The 17751-nt window shown below is 37.0% G+C and overlaps 2 protein-coding genes across 2 annotated transcripts; both read left to right on the forward strand.

The window, feature by feature from the left end:
- Nucleotides 1–5215: 5215 nt before the first annotated feature.
- LOC126791988 (uncharacterized) lies at nt 5216–8118 on the forward strand. Its single transcript, XM_050518498.1, has 3 exons — nt 5216–5410; nt 7322–7527; nt 7648–8118. The coding sequence occupies exons 1-3, from the start codon at nt 5309–5311 to the stop codon at nt 7913–7915; spliced, it is 576 nt and encodes a 191-aa protein (XP_050374455.1). The 5' UTR covers nt 5216–5308; the 3' UTR covers nt 7916–8118.
- Nucleotides 8119–16068: 7950 nt separating this feature from the next.
- On the forward strand, nt 16069–16419 carry LOC126792413 (CLAVATA3/ESR (CLE)-related protein 27). The gene has a single exon (XM_050518837.1). It carries the CDS (start codon nt 16069–16071, stop codon nt 16417–16419), a length of 351 nt encoding a protein of 116 aa, XP_050374794.1.
- Nucleotides 16420–17751: the final 1332 nt, after the last annotated feature.

The following is a 17751-nucleotide window of genomic DNA, read 5'->3' on the forward strand; positions in this document are numbered from 1 at the left end:
CGCATGATCCAGTTTGAATAAAGAGATAAGTCATTGGTCAGGTAATGTCAACACCACACATGTAAATCCTATCAGTTATACATTTGTTAGGCGTAGTGAGAAAAAGAAGAGTTTAAACTCACCTTATGCGCAAACTCTCTGACAAAACGCTATGGAATCAAATATGAGACGGTTTGTTCTCATAATACCTTGTCAATTATATGGTTTCTAAAACAGTTGAATTTGCAGCTTGTGGTCACATATCATCTTTGTTGGGACTAAGTTAAGAGACGTAGATAAACATCATAATGGATTGGTTTTAACCTAATTCAACTGTCACCAGACCACGGAGCGTGATGACTTGGTTAAAGTATGGATATTCGAAGGAAAATGTGATGGACTCTTGATGAACTAAGAGCGAAATGCTGCAATTCCGAAGCTCATTGCTTAAAACTCAGGGCTCACCACCTTGACCATCCAATCAAATCTTTTTGACTGGATTATGCAAGAGTATTTACTTCGAAGACTTTCAAAGATTATTGCATTGCATAGATATTGAACATCCCACAATCACATGTTCATTCTGCAAAATAGATGAGCATGAGCAACAATTAAGCAGTTACAGCTTATAGCTAGGGCCCGAGTTACGCATAAGTAATTTACCCATATGGGTCTGGGGATAGCAATATTACATGCAACTATACTTAAGAATGAAATGATCTTGAGAATACTAGGTTTTGAAAGTGATGAAGTGATAACCGTTATTGATGATGTTATTCATCGGTTGGCTAAAAGCATTAAAGACATTAAACTAATGCCTACAAGTATTCCATGAATTAGTCGAAGACATGAGAAGACATGTTTCCGCCGTATGAGCGACGTCAAATCTTAAGATATGAAACTCTTCATATATAAGTACGATATGTGTATGCCTGTAATATACTTGACTCGACATCTCATTCGGTTTAAACTTGTAGAAGCCAAGATGATGGCTAAATGCGCCCACACATAATGTCAATGCTTGATCACAACATATTTTGACGTCAAATCTTATATCCCAACATAAAAAATACTTTAATGAAGCGATGTCATAATATACTAAGATTTATAGGTCAACTTCCACGGGATCTATAGGGCAGCTCCTCATTGGGAATTGGTGATTTTGGTACCATTAGAAAGATCTGTGTTTACTTTCCAAGGACTCCGACCATTTGATCATATCTATTATATGGAGTGAGTTATAGTTGTTTTAGTAAAATAAGACGGATATGTCCGAAACCTGCAGTTGAGTCAACTTTGACTAAGCTTTGTGATCATCTCATAACAAACTAGATTGTGGACCATATATCACTAGGAATCTACATGTGTATTTTCCATAACGTTTTACAATTCATCCATACCTATTATATTGAAGAAGTTATGACTGTTTAAGTGCGTGAAGATCATACCACGCGTGAATCTATTTTTCATTGTAAATTCTTATTTTGAGTTGTTATGCAATTATTTTCCTTTTGATCCATGCACAGATAAGTGTACATGTTTGATTTAAGAATATTTAGCGAGATTTCATATTCAAATCATTGATTAATTACTACTTTTGAAGAATATGAAAAAACGTTTGTACATGCTATCTATCTAAATTCTGAGATTGAGTTACCGATCAGGGGGAGTTGTTTTGTAGACTTCATGAGGTGTCTATTCCAGATGTTATCTTCAACTGTAATTAGTGTGTTATGATCTTTTTTCCTTCGACCAAGTTTTTTATTTTACCTAAGAGGTTTTTGTTTTGCTTAGCAAAGTTTCTACCGAGACAACGATTATGCACCATGACACATTAGGATCACGATATAAGGGGGAGTGTTGTAGGAGGATTACTTTCTGTAATCTTCAGGTGTATCTTGTCTTAATTAGTATAAGTTAATCTAGATAACGAAAGATATATAATCTCTGAATTTACAGGATACTCAATGTAATACATATATAAATGTTCTTTTATTAATGAATACAAATGATGTTTCTCCTTATTATGATGCGTATTACATTCTTCTATAACAAATAATTAAAAGTCAAACATCTTATTAAACTCCTATATAAGGTATTGCAGTCACCTACGGACCTAAAATAGGGTATAACATATTAATACCTAGAATATAGCAGGATTTAATGATTTATCTTTTTTATGTAAGAACAAAGAGATCTAAGCAAGCGATCATGGTGCCCTTGCAAGGGGTACCACTTGCAATTTGATAATAGGTCCATAAACCTATCACAATTATGAGCCATCGCAACTTTCAGTCCACACCAAGTCCAAAAATCCGAGCCTAAGTAGAAACCTGATCATACCTCATCCTCTTGATAGTAGTGATTGTCGCCGATTGCGGCATCCATCCTTACACATCTGTCACCACCATTAGCGAATCTAAACCCCAATTTCTCTGGATCAGTGAGACTCGAGCCAAACCAAGAAACTATGTCAAGTTTGAATCTTTTGCCACTAAAAGAGTCAGAATGACATCACTTATGCCATAATTATTAATAAAAGGTGCTAAAATTTATATTCCAATTTTTACAAACTCCGCTCTTCAAATTCTCAGTTTGTCATCCACTTATTTATCATCTTTTTACTTCAGTCATTTTATAAGTAGAGGGGCAATAAAAATTTCAATGATTTTAGAGTATAGTTTATAAATATTGGAGTATAAATTTTAGCTCTCTTAATAAAACCACAAAATAGAAGGAGTGACATAATCATGTTTTTGAAGTAAAAAGATGTTATCTCCTTAATTTGAATGATCTTGTTTCCTAGTTTCACGTTGGATTAGCAATGGGAACCTTAGCTATGACACAAATCTCAGTTTCTCATCAACTTTATTCTCAATTATACTCTATTCTTGAGCATATCATTAGAAACCCTTTACATCACGGTGCGTTCTGGAATAGGTTCGATCTCCGAGAACCCAAATTTTGTCCTCTTACGTGTTAGTGTATAATTGGTCATTTGATTATTTCTTTTCTTTTCTTCCGATAATTGATTAGCCTTTGAACTTTCATGAGTCTCTTTTGTCCTTACGGTTGGCATTATACATCTGTTATGATATAAACTTATTTCCACGCGCTATGAGCCTATGAGAGCTTTCTCTTAGCACAATCCATATAAATAGTAAAGGAATCGAAGTTCATATAAATAGTAAGAGGATATATTGACAAATCATGCGGTGCTGATGGGTAATGATGTTCATAAGATCAACAGATTGATGTTAATTAAAACCGGTTATAACAAGAAGTTATGAGACCCATTCAAGATAGAGAGAGTTGAGTCAGTCTCATAGAGTGGAGTAGCAGCCCAAAACTTCGGCATAAATGCCAATTTACACCCTAAATTTGGCTGAAATTGTCAATTTGCACCCCGAACTTGCATTTGAGTCAATTTACCTTCTAAACTTGGTAAAAATTGCCGATTTACACCCCGAACTTGTATTTGAGTCAATTTACATACTAAATTTGGTAAAAATTGCCGATTTGCACCCTATCCGTTAAATTTAACTGTTTCTATCCAATTTTGCGTCACATGTCATGCATTTAAGGGGTAGTATTGTCATTATATATTTATTCATATTGAATAATGAAATAAATTAATAAAATTACTTAAGAGGAACACTTGCTACAATATTTGTTTTTTCGAAACATGTTATTGATTTATATATTTATTATTTTATGTGATATGGTATGTTAAAAGATATTAGAAAAAATATAAATAAATAAATACATTGAAAATTAAAAATAAATGTGTGTTCCGAGAGAATTACTATTCTACCATTGTGTGTGTCTTAGCCTTATTAGGTTTTCTGTTAGAGATAAATTCGCATCTCAGTAATAGATTAGGACTCCGAATCCTACGGGATTGTGGTTATGTAATGCCTATATATTGGCCTCATTAACAATCAATAAACGGTTACGTTCTGTTCTATTACGTCGTTATTATTCTTGTTTTGTTCATCCTCCAACAATGTGTACATATAAAAATATATTTATACACAACACACTATATTTGAATGGGTGGATATATTGAATATATAATTCAAAGTAGGGTTAAGTAAGTAGAAAAAAAGATATAAATAAATAATTTGATTAACAAAATAATCCTCATTTTAAAGAATATTTTTATTAATTTATTTAATTATTCAATATGAATAAATATATAATGACAATAATACCCCTTAAATGCATGACATGTGACGCAAAATTGGATAGAAACAGTTAAATTTAACGGATGGAGTGCAAATCGGCAATTTTTACAAGTTTAGGAGGTAAATTGACTCAAATGCAAGTTCATGGTGCAAATTGACAATTTCAGCCAAGTTTGGGGTGCAAATCGGCATTTATGCCCCAAAACTTCCAAGTATTTTGGCAAGACAAAACAGAGAAAAGGAAAATAGAGCTTAGGCATCGATTAGGAAATAGACAAAAAAAAGAAGTGTGGAATCAAAAAGAGGGCATGAAACTTACCACTTAAAGCTGAACAAGGCTGTTGGAACTAGGATAACCTCATGAAAAGAGGAAGAGCAGCGTCAGAGATGCGGCGGAGGCAAAACCCAAAAAAGTGAAATTCAAAGTTAGACCCAATTCAAAAAATTGAAGAAAAGAAATGTATTGGGTTAGGTATGAAGATAAAGAGTTGATCTTACTATCAAGTCCGAATAGCTCGTCGGAGCTCATTTGTTCGGCGGAAACCTCCAAAAAAATTGAACTGTATTTTATTGATTAGCTTGAAATCGGATGTGTGAGCACGATCTACTGATACGGTTGTATAGAGGAGATAGAAAGGAACACGAAGATTTGGATGCATGTGCGATTCTCTCAAGACATGGCGGAGAGAGGTGGTGGCGGTGGTTCTGCATTTTAAAGAGAGAGAACAAGGAAAATAGTGGAGGGGTAATACGGTCAATCCAGAGGATGTGAAATGTTGGGTTCTCCGAGGTCGGGTGCATAACAGAATGCTCCCTCTAAAACGTGCCCAACACTTGAAACCACTTGAAACTCGAACCCGCTTCCTCATTTCTTATACCAATCACACGACCCGTCGCTCCTTTTCTCTCGTGGCCAACACTTTCGAACTGTAGTTTGTGCCCTCAACCGCGTGCCGGCAACTCTCTACAATTCTCGCGTGGGTCCAAGAAGCTTCCCCATCCGCCAATACAAAAGCTCTTTTCCACTGCTTTTAAGAAATTTCAAAGCTGTCAGTCCTGTCACTTTGCTGTGTTGCTGTTTCACTCGGAACTGTCAGTGGGCACCGGCTTACTCAGAGCATCAAATACTCCGGAAAAGAGAGATGGGAGACGGAAAGGGTTCGACGCTGGTGCACCTTCTGGTCGTCGTTCTCAGCTTGGTCGCTTTTGGGTTCGCCATTGCCGCCGAGAGACGAAGAAGTGTGGTAAAGCCTCTTTGTAACATCTAAACTCTATTTGTTCTTTCTACTTCGTTCAGTTACTGTTCCTCTATTACTGGGGTTAGTATCTACCTAATACTTCTGGTATTTTGTATCTTGATCTGTGTTTTTGTCATGGATCCTGTGTTTTGTATTTGGAAATATTTTGCGTGCATGTACTCTGTGAAGGACCATGATTAGGGTTCTTCAATGCCATAGAGGTTTTAATCAGCTGTTATTGGAAGTGGGTTTATTGGAGTTTTTGAGTTTGGAGTTGCTGATGTTGAAATTTGGGTTCGGGGCTTCTGTGATGGATCCATAAGTTGGGATTTTGATGTTGAACTTAAAACAATTTCAGTATATGTCATATATAGATATATTCTTTGATATTCATTATGCTTCTAGGATTAAGAGGGTTGAAAATTTAATGTGTCCCACGAGTTGATCTTCCTCTCAAATTTTAAATCTTATGAGAGTTTTTCTTGGAATAGAGATGGTTGATTTGTATTGTTTGTGGTTTTGTTCTTGTTTCTGGGGTAGAATTGTTGGCATTGTCAATCTGTGATTTATGATGCCAGAGATTGTTCTCTGCCTATTTTTCTGTTAAAGATTTTTTTAATTAAGTTTTCTAGCTTCTTAAGTTCTGTGGAGTGACTGGCTGACTGCTGACTGCTGACTGTGTATGTTTAAACTAATTCCTGCCCATCTTTACTCAATCTAGAGGTTTTTAGACGGTAATTTTCCAATTCATTGGTTCAGCGGTCCTTAATTTAAGGAGGATGAAGTCTTTTGTTAAGAATTATGCACTTTCATTGGCATAAAGGAGTCGTCAATTCATCCTTCATCTTATTAGCTTTCTAAAGCCTGTATCATCTTGGTTCATTTCATAACATTTCAAAAGTTGTTTCTTTTTTTAAACAAAAATTTCAATATAGAGAACTCATAAACATGCTATCAGCTTGCAACATTTACCCTGTTCTCCTTTCTGAATTTCAGATCTTCTGTAATAGGGAGCAATGTTACAAGTGCTATTACTTTGACGCCTTTCAGTTTCTTGCAGTTTCACTTCAAAATTTTCTTTCGTGAAATCACACGAGTTTAATTTTAGCCTTTTTATATCCCTGGTGGTAATGGTGTAAAGATAGGGATGTAATTTTGCTCCCCATTTTGCTCTCCTTTTCGTTTAGTTCACTGGATCTGGTGTTACCATTACATGGTTTATTAGTTTTAATTATTACTCATCTTCATCATAATCTGCCAGAAGCACATGGCGAGTAAGACTCCCACATTCTTTGGTCCCTCTCTCCTAATTAAGTATATGAAGTTGTCTCTCTTTGTATAATGTAGTGATAGTCCATTTTATTCAAAACTTTTAATCGTATGATAAAACTTATGTCAGTGAATATAAGAGCCATAGGGTCACTTTTGTGGTCTGGGCACATATTTGTACAGAGTTCTATCAAATAGGACTCCCCATGTGGTTTCAACAGTTTATTTATGTTAACTAGTGAGAATAATCCTTGAGTCAGAACCACATCGGGAGTTAGAGTACCATCTTCTTTGGTTCATCTGTGTTAATTAATTATGCGACAGCTTCATTCTTTGGATGATGTTAATGTAGTCCATTAAATAAATCCTTTAATTATTATCATACAACGTATATGCTGAATATGGTGAGTTCCTTTGTGGTTTTTGCACATTTTTGTATATAGATTTGCATAGAGTATGTATTTATGTATTATGTCCAAGTCAAGAATGGTTGCATAGCTTTTTCATCTGCATGATTTACTGTATTTAAAAATTTTAGTCAACTTTTTGGTAAAACCTTAATTGACATGCTGGGATTAAGCTGGATTGTCGTGCTTATCTTTCGTCTGAATTTCTGTACCATCTAGAGTAACTTTTGTTTCCTGGCAGGGTGAAATACACAAGGATGAACAAACAAATCAAACGTACTGTGTTTACAACTCAGATGTTGCTACTGGTTATGGAGTGGGTGGCTTCTTGTTTCTTCTCTCAGGGGAATCCCTGCTTATGGGTGTCACAAAGTGCATGTGTTTTGGAAGACCGTTGGCCCCCGGTGGAAATCGAGCCTGGAGCATTATATATTTTGTCTCTTCATTGTGAGAATTCCACTTTCCTACAATATCATAGATTTACATACAGTATTCTGTGTCATGGGATTATATGCTGCTGCCTAAATTGAATTTGGTCCCTAACATTTCTTCCATGTGCGTCTGCAGGGTAACTTTTCTGATTGCAGAATCATGCTTGATTGCTGGGGCTACAAAAAACGCATATCACACCAAATATCGGGGAATGATTTATGCTCAGAACTTCTCCTGTGACACATTGCGGAAAGGTGTCTTTATTGCTGGAGCAGTGTTTGTGGTTGCAACAATGGTCCTCAACGTCTATTACTATGTGTACTTCACCAAGGCAACAGCCACTCAGGCAGCTCACAAAGCAAAGCGTACAAGCTCAAACATCGGGATGGCTGGGTATGCATAGATACAAAAGTACTACAAGCTAGATAGCTTCTTAAGCCAAGTTTTGCGACTTGATTTATGAATTGGTTTATCACATGTAATATGAGTATGGGAGGCCACTATGATTGCAGACTTTTTAAGTATGTGATTACATTTACTACGTAATTAGATTACATAATTATCTCGTGGTTTATTACTTTATATAGAAGTGCCCATCTCCATATTCCTTCTGAAATATGTAGGATTAGTCTGTTTTTATGCCAAAATTTTACTGGTGTTACAGAATTATTACCTTTGTCATCACTTCAGCTTGAAAAGTTAAATCGTGGCGTCAATTATGAGCAGGGGTGGTCCAGGATATGATCTGTGTTTATATATAGAACAATCTGGGGCATAATTGTTTCATACATGAATCTTCGTCCAACCCTGAAACAGTGGCAATTTCAGCCCATGCGAAAATTTAGAGCAAAATAAAAAATAAAAAATACTAGTTTACTATGATGTTAGCCTAAGAAAAAAAAAACCTATATTGATTGTGTGGCTCGGTAGAGAGGAAGAAGAGATTGAAGAGTGCGCATCTAAGGCATCTCCACTCTCCACTTATGTTCTTTTGCGAATTGCAATGAGTGAAAATTTTAAGAAAGGTACATAACCTTTGGATCACTCTAAATTAAGGTTTTTATATTTTCTAAAACATCACAACGGTACCTAAAGTTGAAAAGTCGACACAACTTCAATACATACCGTCTATAACTCCGCTACTTTAGCATATTTTCAAGAGTAAATATGCCAATTCGGTTTGAATGTCATTGCTTTTATTTTTCCTAATTCATTTTCTCCCCTAGCCAATTATGGATGACCACCGAATAGACCGCCACCCTAATTATTTGTGTTGCCTCTACTCCTCCAGTGCCTCCAGACCACCAAAACTTGTCAGGCAACCACCCATTTTCTATACTACTCACTACTCCCATTGACCATTTTCCATTTTCGGAGAGAAAGATACTAATTGAATCTATAAGTGTTGAGTTTCCAATTTGATTGGTGGTCGGAGAAGACGGTTGATGATTGAAAGAAGAGAAGGTATTTTGGCGATAGAGAAACAGAGAGCTGGAGAAAACAGGAAAATTCTAATGAAAGACCGGAAAATGGGAGATTCAAGCCAAATGCATAGTAGAAGAAGATGGTGCCCACCTGCGAAATTCAACCAATCTTCGCTGCCGTGTTATTCGTTGATGCTGGTGTCGACACTGCAAATTCCAATACTAGCCGATGTTCTCAGTATATGGTAGCTACATTATCTTTGACTGTATGGCCAAAAATTTAGATTTGAGATAAGGGTTTGGTAACTTTGGTTGGTGAATTTCGGTGATGAGTTTGAGTTTTTAGGTTTGAGATTTTTAAAGCATGAAAAGCTAAAAATATCAAGGATGTTTTGCTCACATCTCCGAACCCATGGCCGACTAACCCGACTTTTTCTTTGTGGGAGATAGAAAGACTATATTACCCTTCAGATCAATGAGTAATGACATAGTATTAACGGTGTTATTAATTGTATATACTAAAGTTGAGCTTAGTTTTGGAAGTCAGGTACCATTGTGATGTTTTATGAAGTTAAAAGACCTTAATTCGGAGTGGCCTAGAAATCATGTACATTTTGTAAAATTTTCACTTGCAATAATGCCACACTAGGATTGACAGGGAGATCCTGCATTCCCGCTCATCCACCTTCTTCCGATCTTATGTTCTTCACCTTCACTGCAAATGACTCAATCACTCTCCTCTTTCATCTTTGATTTTTGATATAACCTTAATTAGTTAATGTTGAGGTCAATCAGTGAATGAGGATTGAGGTCAAGTTTGCCAAGCATATTAACAGGGCATTCCGACCGGCGACCACTCAATCACGCTTGAGCAACTTAACAACCGTCGCAAGCCACCAGGTAATTCCCAGACCTCAGAGGTACTTAAATCACTACTCCATTCGACTTATTTCATCGTTAGTTAGTTCGTGGCTTTGTCTTCTGATGCCAGTCTTGTTTGCGAATTAGTGATTTCTTATCCAAAAATCAATTACTTGTTCAATATAATGGGGTGCCTCTCTAAGTGATTGTACGTTTATTTATCTTGTAGGTGGTAGCAACAACAAATCTCTTGAAGCTATGGTGAGTTCGGAACAACAGAATAAAAAATCCGACTCATTATGAATCAAAATGACATACATTGAAACTCATGGCATGGGATCCATTAAATCCAAGTGTGGTTCAGATTATAAAACACAGTATGGTCTTTATTGATTGTTATCATGATACTGCGTTGGTTGGTTCACCTAATTGGCTAATTCTGCAAGATTGGTAATGTAGAATCAGCACTTAAAGTTTTGCTTCCGTATATATATTTGTACCCTAATGTGGAACCCTCGGTTTCTGCAATAAGTGATTGTAGCTTCCTAACTTGCATGTGGATGCGATGATCTGGTTTATTTTTCTGAACTCTTGATTTAGATCATTGGATGGGTAGTCACTGATGAGAGATCACGTACAATGTTTAATTTCAGGTGAAGTCCACCGGAAAAGAATCCCTTCATTGGAATAAGTGCAATTTAGTTTGACATGGATTGCTTTAGAGCATGAGATCTATAAGGTTTACATAGTTAACAAACTACTTATTGCACTGAGCATGGCATACATATTTTTCTGCCATGGAATGCTTATGAATCAAGTTGATACCTTATTTACATTGCAAGACTAGCTGTGAGGGTGTATTTGGGCCTTACTTATGGAGGTTATTGAGGTGAAGTTTTGTGTATGCTTAATTTCAGAATGACAGATGAGCTAACTGAGAGTATTAAACGACTAAAAACATCATTGATTAGTGAGTGGTTTATCAAAAGCAATTCTCACACATCATCTTCACAACTCTCTATAAGTACTCCAATAGCAATTGGAGTAACTGAACAGCCGTCTTCCGAGTCTCCTTTACATGGGTCGCACATAAATGAGTTTGATCCAAATGGCATTGACAATGTCATTGAACGTGATCCTGGGAAACGATGTCCTATATGGAAGTATTTTGTAGCTATCCGGAAGGCTTACATCTTATTAGGTCCTTGTCAACCTAAGTTCCAATCTTATAAACTTTCACAACATGGAAAACAAATGGGAGCGTTTAACTATAAATGGTTTGAAGGTCATCCATGGCTTGAGTACTTGGAGGATCAATATAAGATCTATTGTTTCCCATGTTTTCTTTTTGATAAAGAAAATGCTACTCATCATGCATTCACCATAGATGGGCAGAGAAATTGGAAGCAAAAGAGGATTCTTCAACAACATGCTGGGTCTACAATGGGTGTGCATCATGAAGCCATGGAGATGCTAGTGGTGTTCTTAAAGCAATGAGAGCCTTCGAGTTTGTGTTTTGTCTGATTTTGATGTATAGAGTCATGAAAGTCACTGAACATCTTTGCCAAACACTACAGCGAAAAGCTATTGACATTCAAGTTGTATTGAATTTTGTGGGACATACAGAATCGCTTCTTCAATATATGAGAGATGATGGTTGGAATGATTTTTTTAGTGGCCGTTACTTCATTCTGTGAGAAACATAACATCGATATGCCTAATATGACTGCTCGTTACTTGGATGGCATGAGTCGTCCATGTCAAAAACAAAATTTTATCACCAATGAGCACCATTTCCGCATAGAGGTATTCAATGATGTATTTGACTATCAATTGAGTGAGCTAAACAAGAGGTTCAATGAGAGGTCTTGGGAACTCCTTATGCTCACTTGGACTCTGGATCCTCGAGATAAGTTCAACCTTTTTGTAACTGAAAATGTACTTCTTCTTGCTAAAAGCTTTTATCCTCAAGATTTTTTGCAAGATGACTTACTTTCTCTAGAAGTAGAGTGTGTATATTATATGAAGGATATAGTTGAGAATGCAACATTTCATAACTTAGATTCTATATCTGATTTATGTCGGCAACTTGTCCAAACAAGGAAGTCAGAGTTTTTTCCGATGATATATAGACTGATTTGTTTAGTGATGACCCTTCATGTTTCTACTGCTACCATCGAGAGAGCTTTTTCATCCATGAACATAATAAAAAACAAACTCAGAAACAAGATAGAAGACGAATTTCTTGATGATTGCATACTACTCCACATTGAGCAGAAATTTACTGAAGCGGTTGATAATGAGGTGGTGATCAAAGATTTTGAAGAGTTAGTTCCACGTAGAGTAAAATTTAGTTAGTTTTTATTTATGTTCTTTTTATATTGTATTGTATCACATGTTGTGCAAAGTGTTCATGAGAAACACTTGCTATATTAATTTTAATTAAAAAAATTGTACTGATATGTAAGCCCATGCATCATTTTAATCCTAGATCCGCCACTATACTGAAATCCAGAATATGAGGCAACACTACTGGTGTTGATGCACGTCACCAGTGGTGTACATTTTTGTTGGAATTGTCAATCAAACATGTACCCTTGAACACAGATTTCTACAGTACCGCTGCGAGGTTCATGAATCCATGCATGGCTTAAACAGGTGAACAATACATTATAAGACAGAGAGCAGAAATACAGAATTACATGAGGCCAAGAAGGAAAATGGCAAAAGCATTAAAGCCGGGGGTACATAAGAGAAGAAGTAAGGGGTGATCAGTGAAAATGACAAAATGAATAGTTATTCCAAGTCTCCAAGTGAAAATCTGTTTAAATTTGCATAAACACCATTACCTAGAGCAATGGAGGAAGACAAAGACCTCGTAGAAGTTAAATGTGTCAACTTTTGCTGCAGAGAAATATACTGCACTGAGAATCAGATTTGAGATAGGGTAAGCTTTTTTCATTTTTCTTCTACAATATACTAACAATTGGCTGTTGCCTTTTTTCTCTTTCCAGCCAAATAAAACAGAACACACTTTCGTTCTGGGAAGAAGAAGCTGACCAGAACAGCACCGGGTTTTTTCAAACAATAGAGATAAATTTAACCATAGACTTGGTGTTAAACAAGACGATTATCTTCTTCGTTTTCATTATACCCTTTGCTTTGGATCATATTTATCAATTCCACCAGTGCAAATTTTGTACCTCTGCTTCTGATTAATAATTGGGATTTACGTGCCATATGAAAGTGAAGAAATTACTCGAGTCCCCGTCAGAGTTTCTACATGGAAGTGACAATTGCTGAATGAATAGAGTGGGGTTTTGTTTTATCATTTCGGTAACGACACGCTGGTTTGGACATTTTCCTCGATCTTTTCCATTTTCATCATTCATTGATTTTGACATCTTCCCTTTGTTTTTCTCTACCAGTCGGATTAAGCCCCAATCTAGCTAGACTCCCTTTTCGACATGTCATCTACATATATAGCTCCGAAGTGCTAATGACCCTTTGATTTAAGGAAGAATGACCAAATGCACAATAAACCATAGAAAAAGTGACAATTTCAAAACCCATTGCCTAAATTAACAATGTTCTAGAGAAAATACTACAATATTCTTATTCTTAATTGTCTCTCCCTCTCTCTCACTGATCCCTCCGTCCCTCACCCTCAAATTCTCTCTCTTTCACCTTCGAGTTCTGACACTCGCCAACGCTGGCGCCGGCACACACAAACGCACGCCAACTCTGCCGATGACACTCTGATTAGATATCCCATCTGTCTCTCATTGCTGGACCTCTCTCTCTAGATTGCCAATATGCAGATCTTGTTGCCTTCCCAATGACGTCAACGCGCCAACGATGCCTCGCCGACCAACCCTCCCAGGTCGTTATCATAGTTTACTCCAGCAAGAGCGCCATGCTTAACATGCCAAACCAGAGGTTGAAGAAGCCGCCGTAGGGGAAGATCGAGAAGGCTAGGAGGAGAGGATTGTTGAAGAGGGACTTTGGTGGGTCTCTCGTTCTTCGGTGGGTCTTGACCTCGCATATGATTGCTGGGTGTCAGTAATGTGTTGTAAAGATATTTTAACGTGATTATTAGGTGTCAGTAATATGTTGTAAATATATTTTACAAATTATTTGGGGTTAGTAAGTGTTGTAAAGAGATTTTAATGTGATTACTGGGTGTCAGTAATATGTTGTAAAAATATTTTACAAATTATTGGGGCCAGTAACGCGATTACTGGGAGTCAGTAATTTTTTCCGGCGACAAAAGTCCGGTGACCGGAGAACATACTTAATTATATAAAAAATATATATGTGCAAAATAAGATGCAAGGGTGAAATAGTCTACAAATAATATCAAAATTTGAATTTTGTACTAAATGGGCAATGGTTTGATAAACTAGTGTTGAAATGGTCACACATTTAAAATTTTCATTGAAATAGGCAAAAAGATTTCAAAATTTATACCAAATGGACCATTTTTCTTTGATTTAACTTGATTTTGCACGAAAATTAATATGTACAAGAATACAGGGCCCCAAAGTATCAAACATCTGGAATATAGTCTTTGAATGAATCCTATCTTTCCCTGTGTGCTATATGGAGCTAGCACACACATATAATGACCCCTGCTGCATTCTTTCAAGTTACTGCTCATGTTACTTCATATCTGATTAATAGGATTTTTTTTATCAATTGAACAACCAGCAACTTATCTCCATCTTGTGGTTTGCCAATCCCTGTCTTCACGACATGACATTACCTTCCCTACCATTCCTCCAAATTAATAGTGTTCTTATGCGTCCTGAAGCCAATTGTGATCAACACTCAAAACCATTTTAATTTCTTTCCTCCAACGAATTCCTTGTTCTTGATTCTCTCTTCGATCAGGACCCCCTTTATTTTGGTCTATATGCCCACGAGACGAAACCCCTTGGTCCATCATTGGCGTATTAATAGCATGAATGATAATGAAGTGCTTATTATCTCATACATTGGTCTACATACGCGTCGTACGCGGTTCCCTTTTCCAATGGCTCGACAATGAAGTATATGAGCTGGCCAGAGAATGATGGAAGTAGGTTCGAGTCTATTTGTTGCTAAATGTTGATCGATATAGTCATGAAAACAGGCAAGTATATGCATGTTACAGTTGTGGTAGCTAGCTACTCCTGAAAGATGTGTCCGGTTATCGTCCCCATTAACTTTGCTCACCTAATACTACGACTCACGAAATTGAAAGCCATTGAGAAATGATAAATATTTACCCACCCAGAAGGACACACTGGTCTTTCAAACTCACTCCCTTCCCCTCACTCACAAGATTGCATTAATTTTGGCAACCTCTAATTATAATCAAGATCGTACTTAAAAGGTATTAATACACGTTTAATGAATTAGGTACATTTGTCTCCAACACCCCAGCGGGATTCCCGGACACCTCTCCCCTTCCTCCTCGTCTTCCGATCCCCATGTTTTTGCTCTAGCTCTCTCTCTCTCTCTCTCTCTCTCCAATTCCAACTTCCTACTTGTATATTCAAACAAAATTCCGAGCAAAACATAGATAATGAAAGCGTGGATTCCACGCAATGCTCGCCGCTTGGTTAATCTCCGGCGAGACATAACCTTGCCAAGGAGAGCCATCTTCATTCTCAAGCATCGTATCATTCGTATGCTGTGGTCCTCGGCTCGCAATCCTACTCAATAGATTTTCATAATTTGAACCAGAGACTCTCATGGCGCGTGGACAAGTTTTAATGATTAATTACTGTCGCTCACCGACATGCAGAGTCCAATCGTAACATTACGTAGTGATGCACAAGTAACTTAGGGTTTATATTGCTAATTATATGCTCCGAGGTTTATACTGTACATGTAGTTTAATGTTAGATTTATCAATTAATTGTACTCATTTTTGAAATGAATAGAGTCGACCCTGGATATAAGACTGGCAGAGAGACGTGCTGGTGCTATTTTCTCTTCACGTGGGCCAGTGTGGGCAAGCATACAATACAAATCACAATACCAATAGCCGTCAATCCCTTGCTCACAGGTCACACTAGCTAGTATTGGACAACCCCAGAGAGAGAGAGAGAGTGAGAGCTGCTTGGAGTTTTCAACAGTCAACCCTTCTTCTTCATCAGCTAGCAGCTAATTTTCTAAGTTTTAGAATTCTAGAAATCGAAGAGAGATCATATATATCGAGTGTTTGCACAAGCGATTTGGAGGGAGGTATTTATGTAGCAGTTAGCGCATATATATTCCGGTAATGTCGTTCGCCGGTGGCAGGAGGAGGAGGCAGTTCCGGTATTCCTCTCTAGCGGTGGTGTTGATCGTCATGTCGGTTTTACAGATTTGGGTCTGCTCCGACGACCGGTACTGCAGAGCAGGGGCAATTCGGGTACTTCCACCACCGGATGGGAATGTAAATCAGCATCATCATCTTCATGTATCATCAGACCACCATGAAGAACACGGAAAGAAGAAGGCTAGTAAAGAGGAGCTGTTTCGTAAGTTCTTCAGCGGGATATCATCGGCTTCAAAATTCAACAGCACTGATAAGGGATTCGAAGATAGCAAACGAAGAGTGCCCAGCTGCCCAGATCCTCTCCACAACTAGTAATTATATTACATCTGTACTTGATCTCTTTTAAGTTCCATTTCTGTCTTCCTTCTCCTGTCTGGGAAATTTTGTTGATCGATGGGAGTTGTCACCAAAATACCCGCGTTTTTCTCACCGTAGTAATTCCGATATGGGGTTTCTGTAATTCGATCAAGTGGGAAAACCGAGGGTATTTTGGTATCCTAGCTAATCAAACCCGTAGTCTAATCTATTTCATTTACTTAGAATTAATGGACGATCATGAACATTGACACCATGATGTGATCATGTGTATAGTGGAGAACTAAATCTGGTTTTTCAGTTTACTTATTTTTCATTCACAGTGATGACCATCGGCCATTCTGTAGGTTTTATACTTCTAGCTCCTAAAATCTCCCTAAAGATCTTCTTCATTGCCTTTGATGATCTCAGAAGAAAAGACCGTATGCAGTTACAAAAAAGAGATTCGTTTCTTTTATTGCAATGCACATCTATTCAGTTTCAGTAGTAGTACTTCGAAAACAAACCATACAAAGACAAGTCTTTTCACAATGAATCTGGAATGTTAAAGCTAGCTTTCATAGGGTGAATAAAGTAAATGCCATTTTCGTGAAAAGCTCTCGTAATCTATATCAGACATGGTCTGGCTTTTATTATTATTGATCGTGAACAAGAGAATATATGCATTGTTGACCGAGTAATCTCTAGCATTTGTGATGAATAATGATGTCTTTTAGATTAGTAGTAGATCTCTATGTCGAGTGGTTTGGCGTTTGTGCTAAGTTTTACTGTGAATATGTATAGGTTTTCGGTCCTGTCCTATTACTTCAACTGGTAAAAGAGGAAGAAAAAAATAAGTTTGAATCTTCCATCACTGTGCTCTCCTCTATCCGAAATGGTCTCGTACCCAATTCTTGTATGACCCAGCTAGCCATTATAGTATTGGTTTGATACCTTTGGCTATTCTAATGCACACATATGTACGCCTTGATCAGATCGCTTTCTAATTGAGGTGTCTGAATAATTGCTGGCCCAGCCAGTTTGCATGTTTCTTATATATATTCAAATCCTTTCTCGGCTACTAGCTAGCCGTTGACTCTTTGATCTTTTTAAAACAGTTCATTATTTACTCTAAAACCCAACAAATGTGGCTTTTATCAAACTTAAATTTTCACTTTTGTTCACTTTAGCAGAAAGTGTCATTTTGATGTTTATAGCCGGCCATGAAAAATTAGTGTTAGCTTTAATTCGGTCAAAGAAGAGAGGAGTTAACCTTTAGTTGAAAAGAAAATTCATATTGTATTAATTAACTACTATTGATAGGATTTTATGTACGTATTGGTCAAAGTT

Source organism: Argentina anserina, chromosome 4 (assembly GCF_933775445.1).
Source record: "Argentina anserina chromosome 4, drPotAnse1.1, whole genome shotgun sequence".
Taxonomy (NCBI): Eukaryota; Viridiplantae; Streptophyta; class Magnoliopsida; order Rosales; family Rosaceae; genus Argentina; species Argentina anserina.

What these genes read in the sequence shown, in the direction of transcription:
- LOC126791988 (XM_050518498.1), top strand. Translation starts at nt 5,309, where the DNA reads ATGGGAGACGGAAAGGGTTCGACGCTGGTGCACCTTCTGGTCGTCGTT. An exon ending in CCGAGAGACGAAGAAGTGTG is followed by an intron (nt 5,411 to 7,321) that starts GTAAAGCCTCTT and finishes GTTTCCTGGCAG; the next exon opens with GGTGAAATACACAAGGATGA. An exon ending in ATATATTTTGTCTCTTCATT is followed by an intron (nt 7,528 to 7,647) that starts GTGAGAATTCCA and finishes GTGCGTCTGCAG; the next exon opens with GGTAACTTTTCTGATTGCAG.
- LOC126792413 (XM_050518837.1), top strand. Translation starts at nt 16,069, where the DNA reads ATGTCGTTCGCCGGTGGCAGGAGGAGGAGGCAGTTCCGGTATTCCTCT.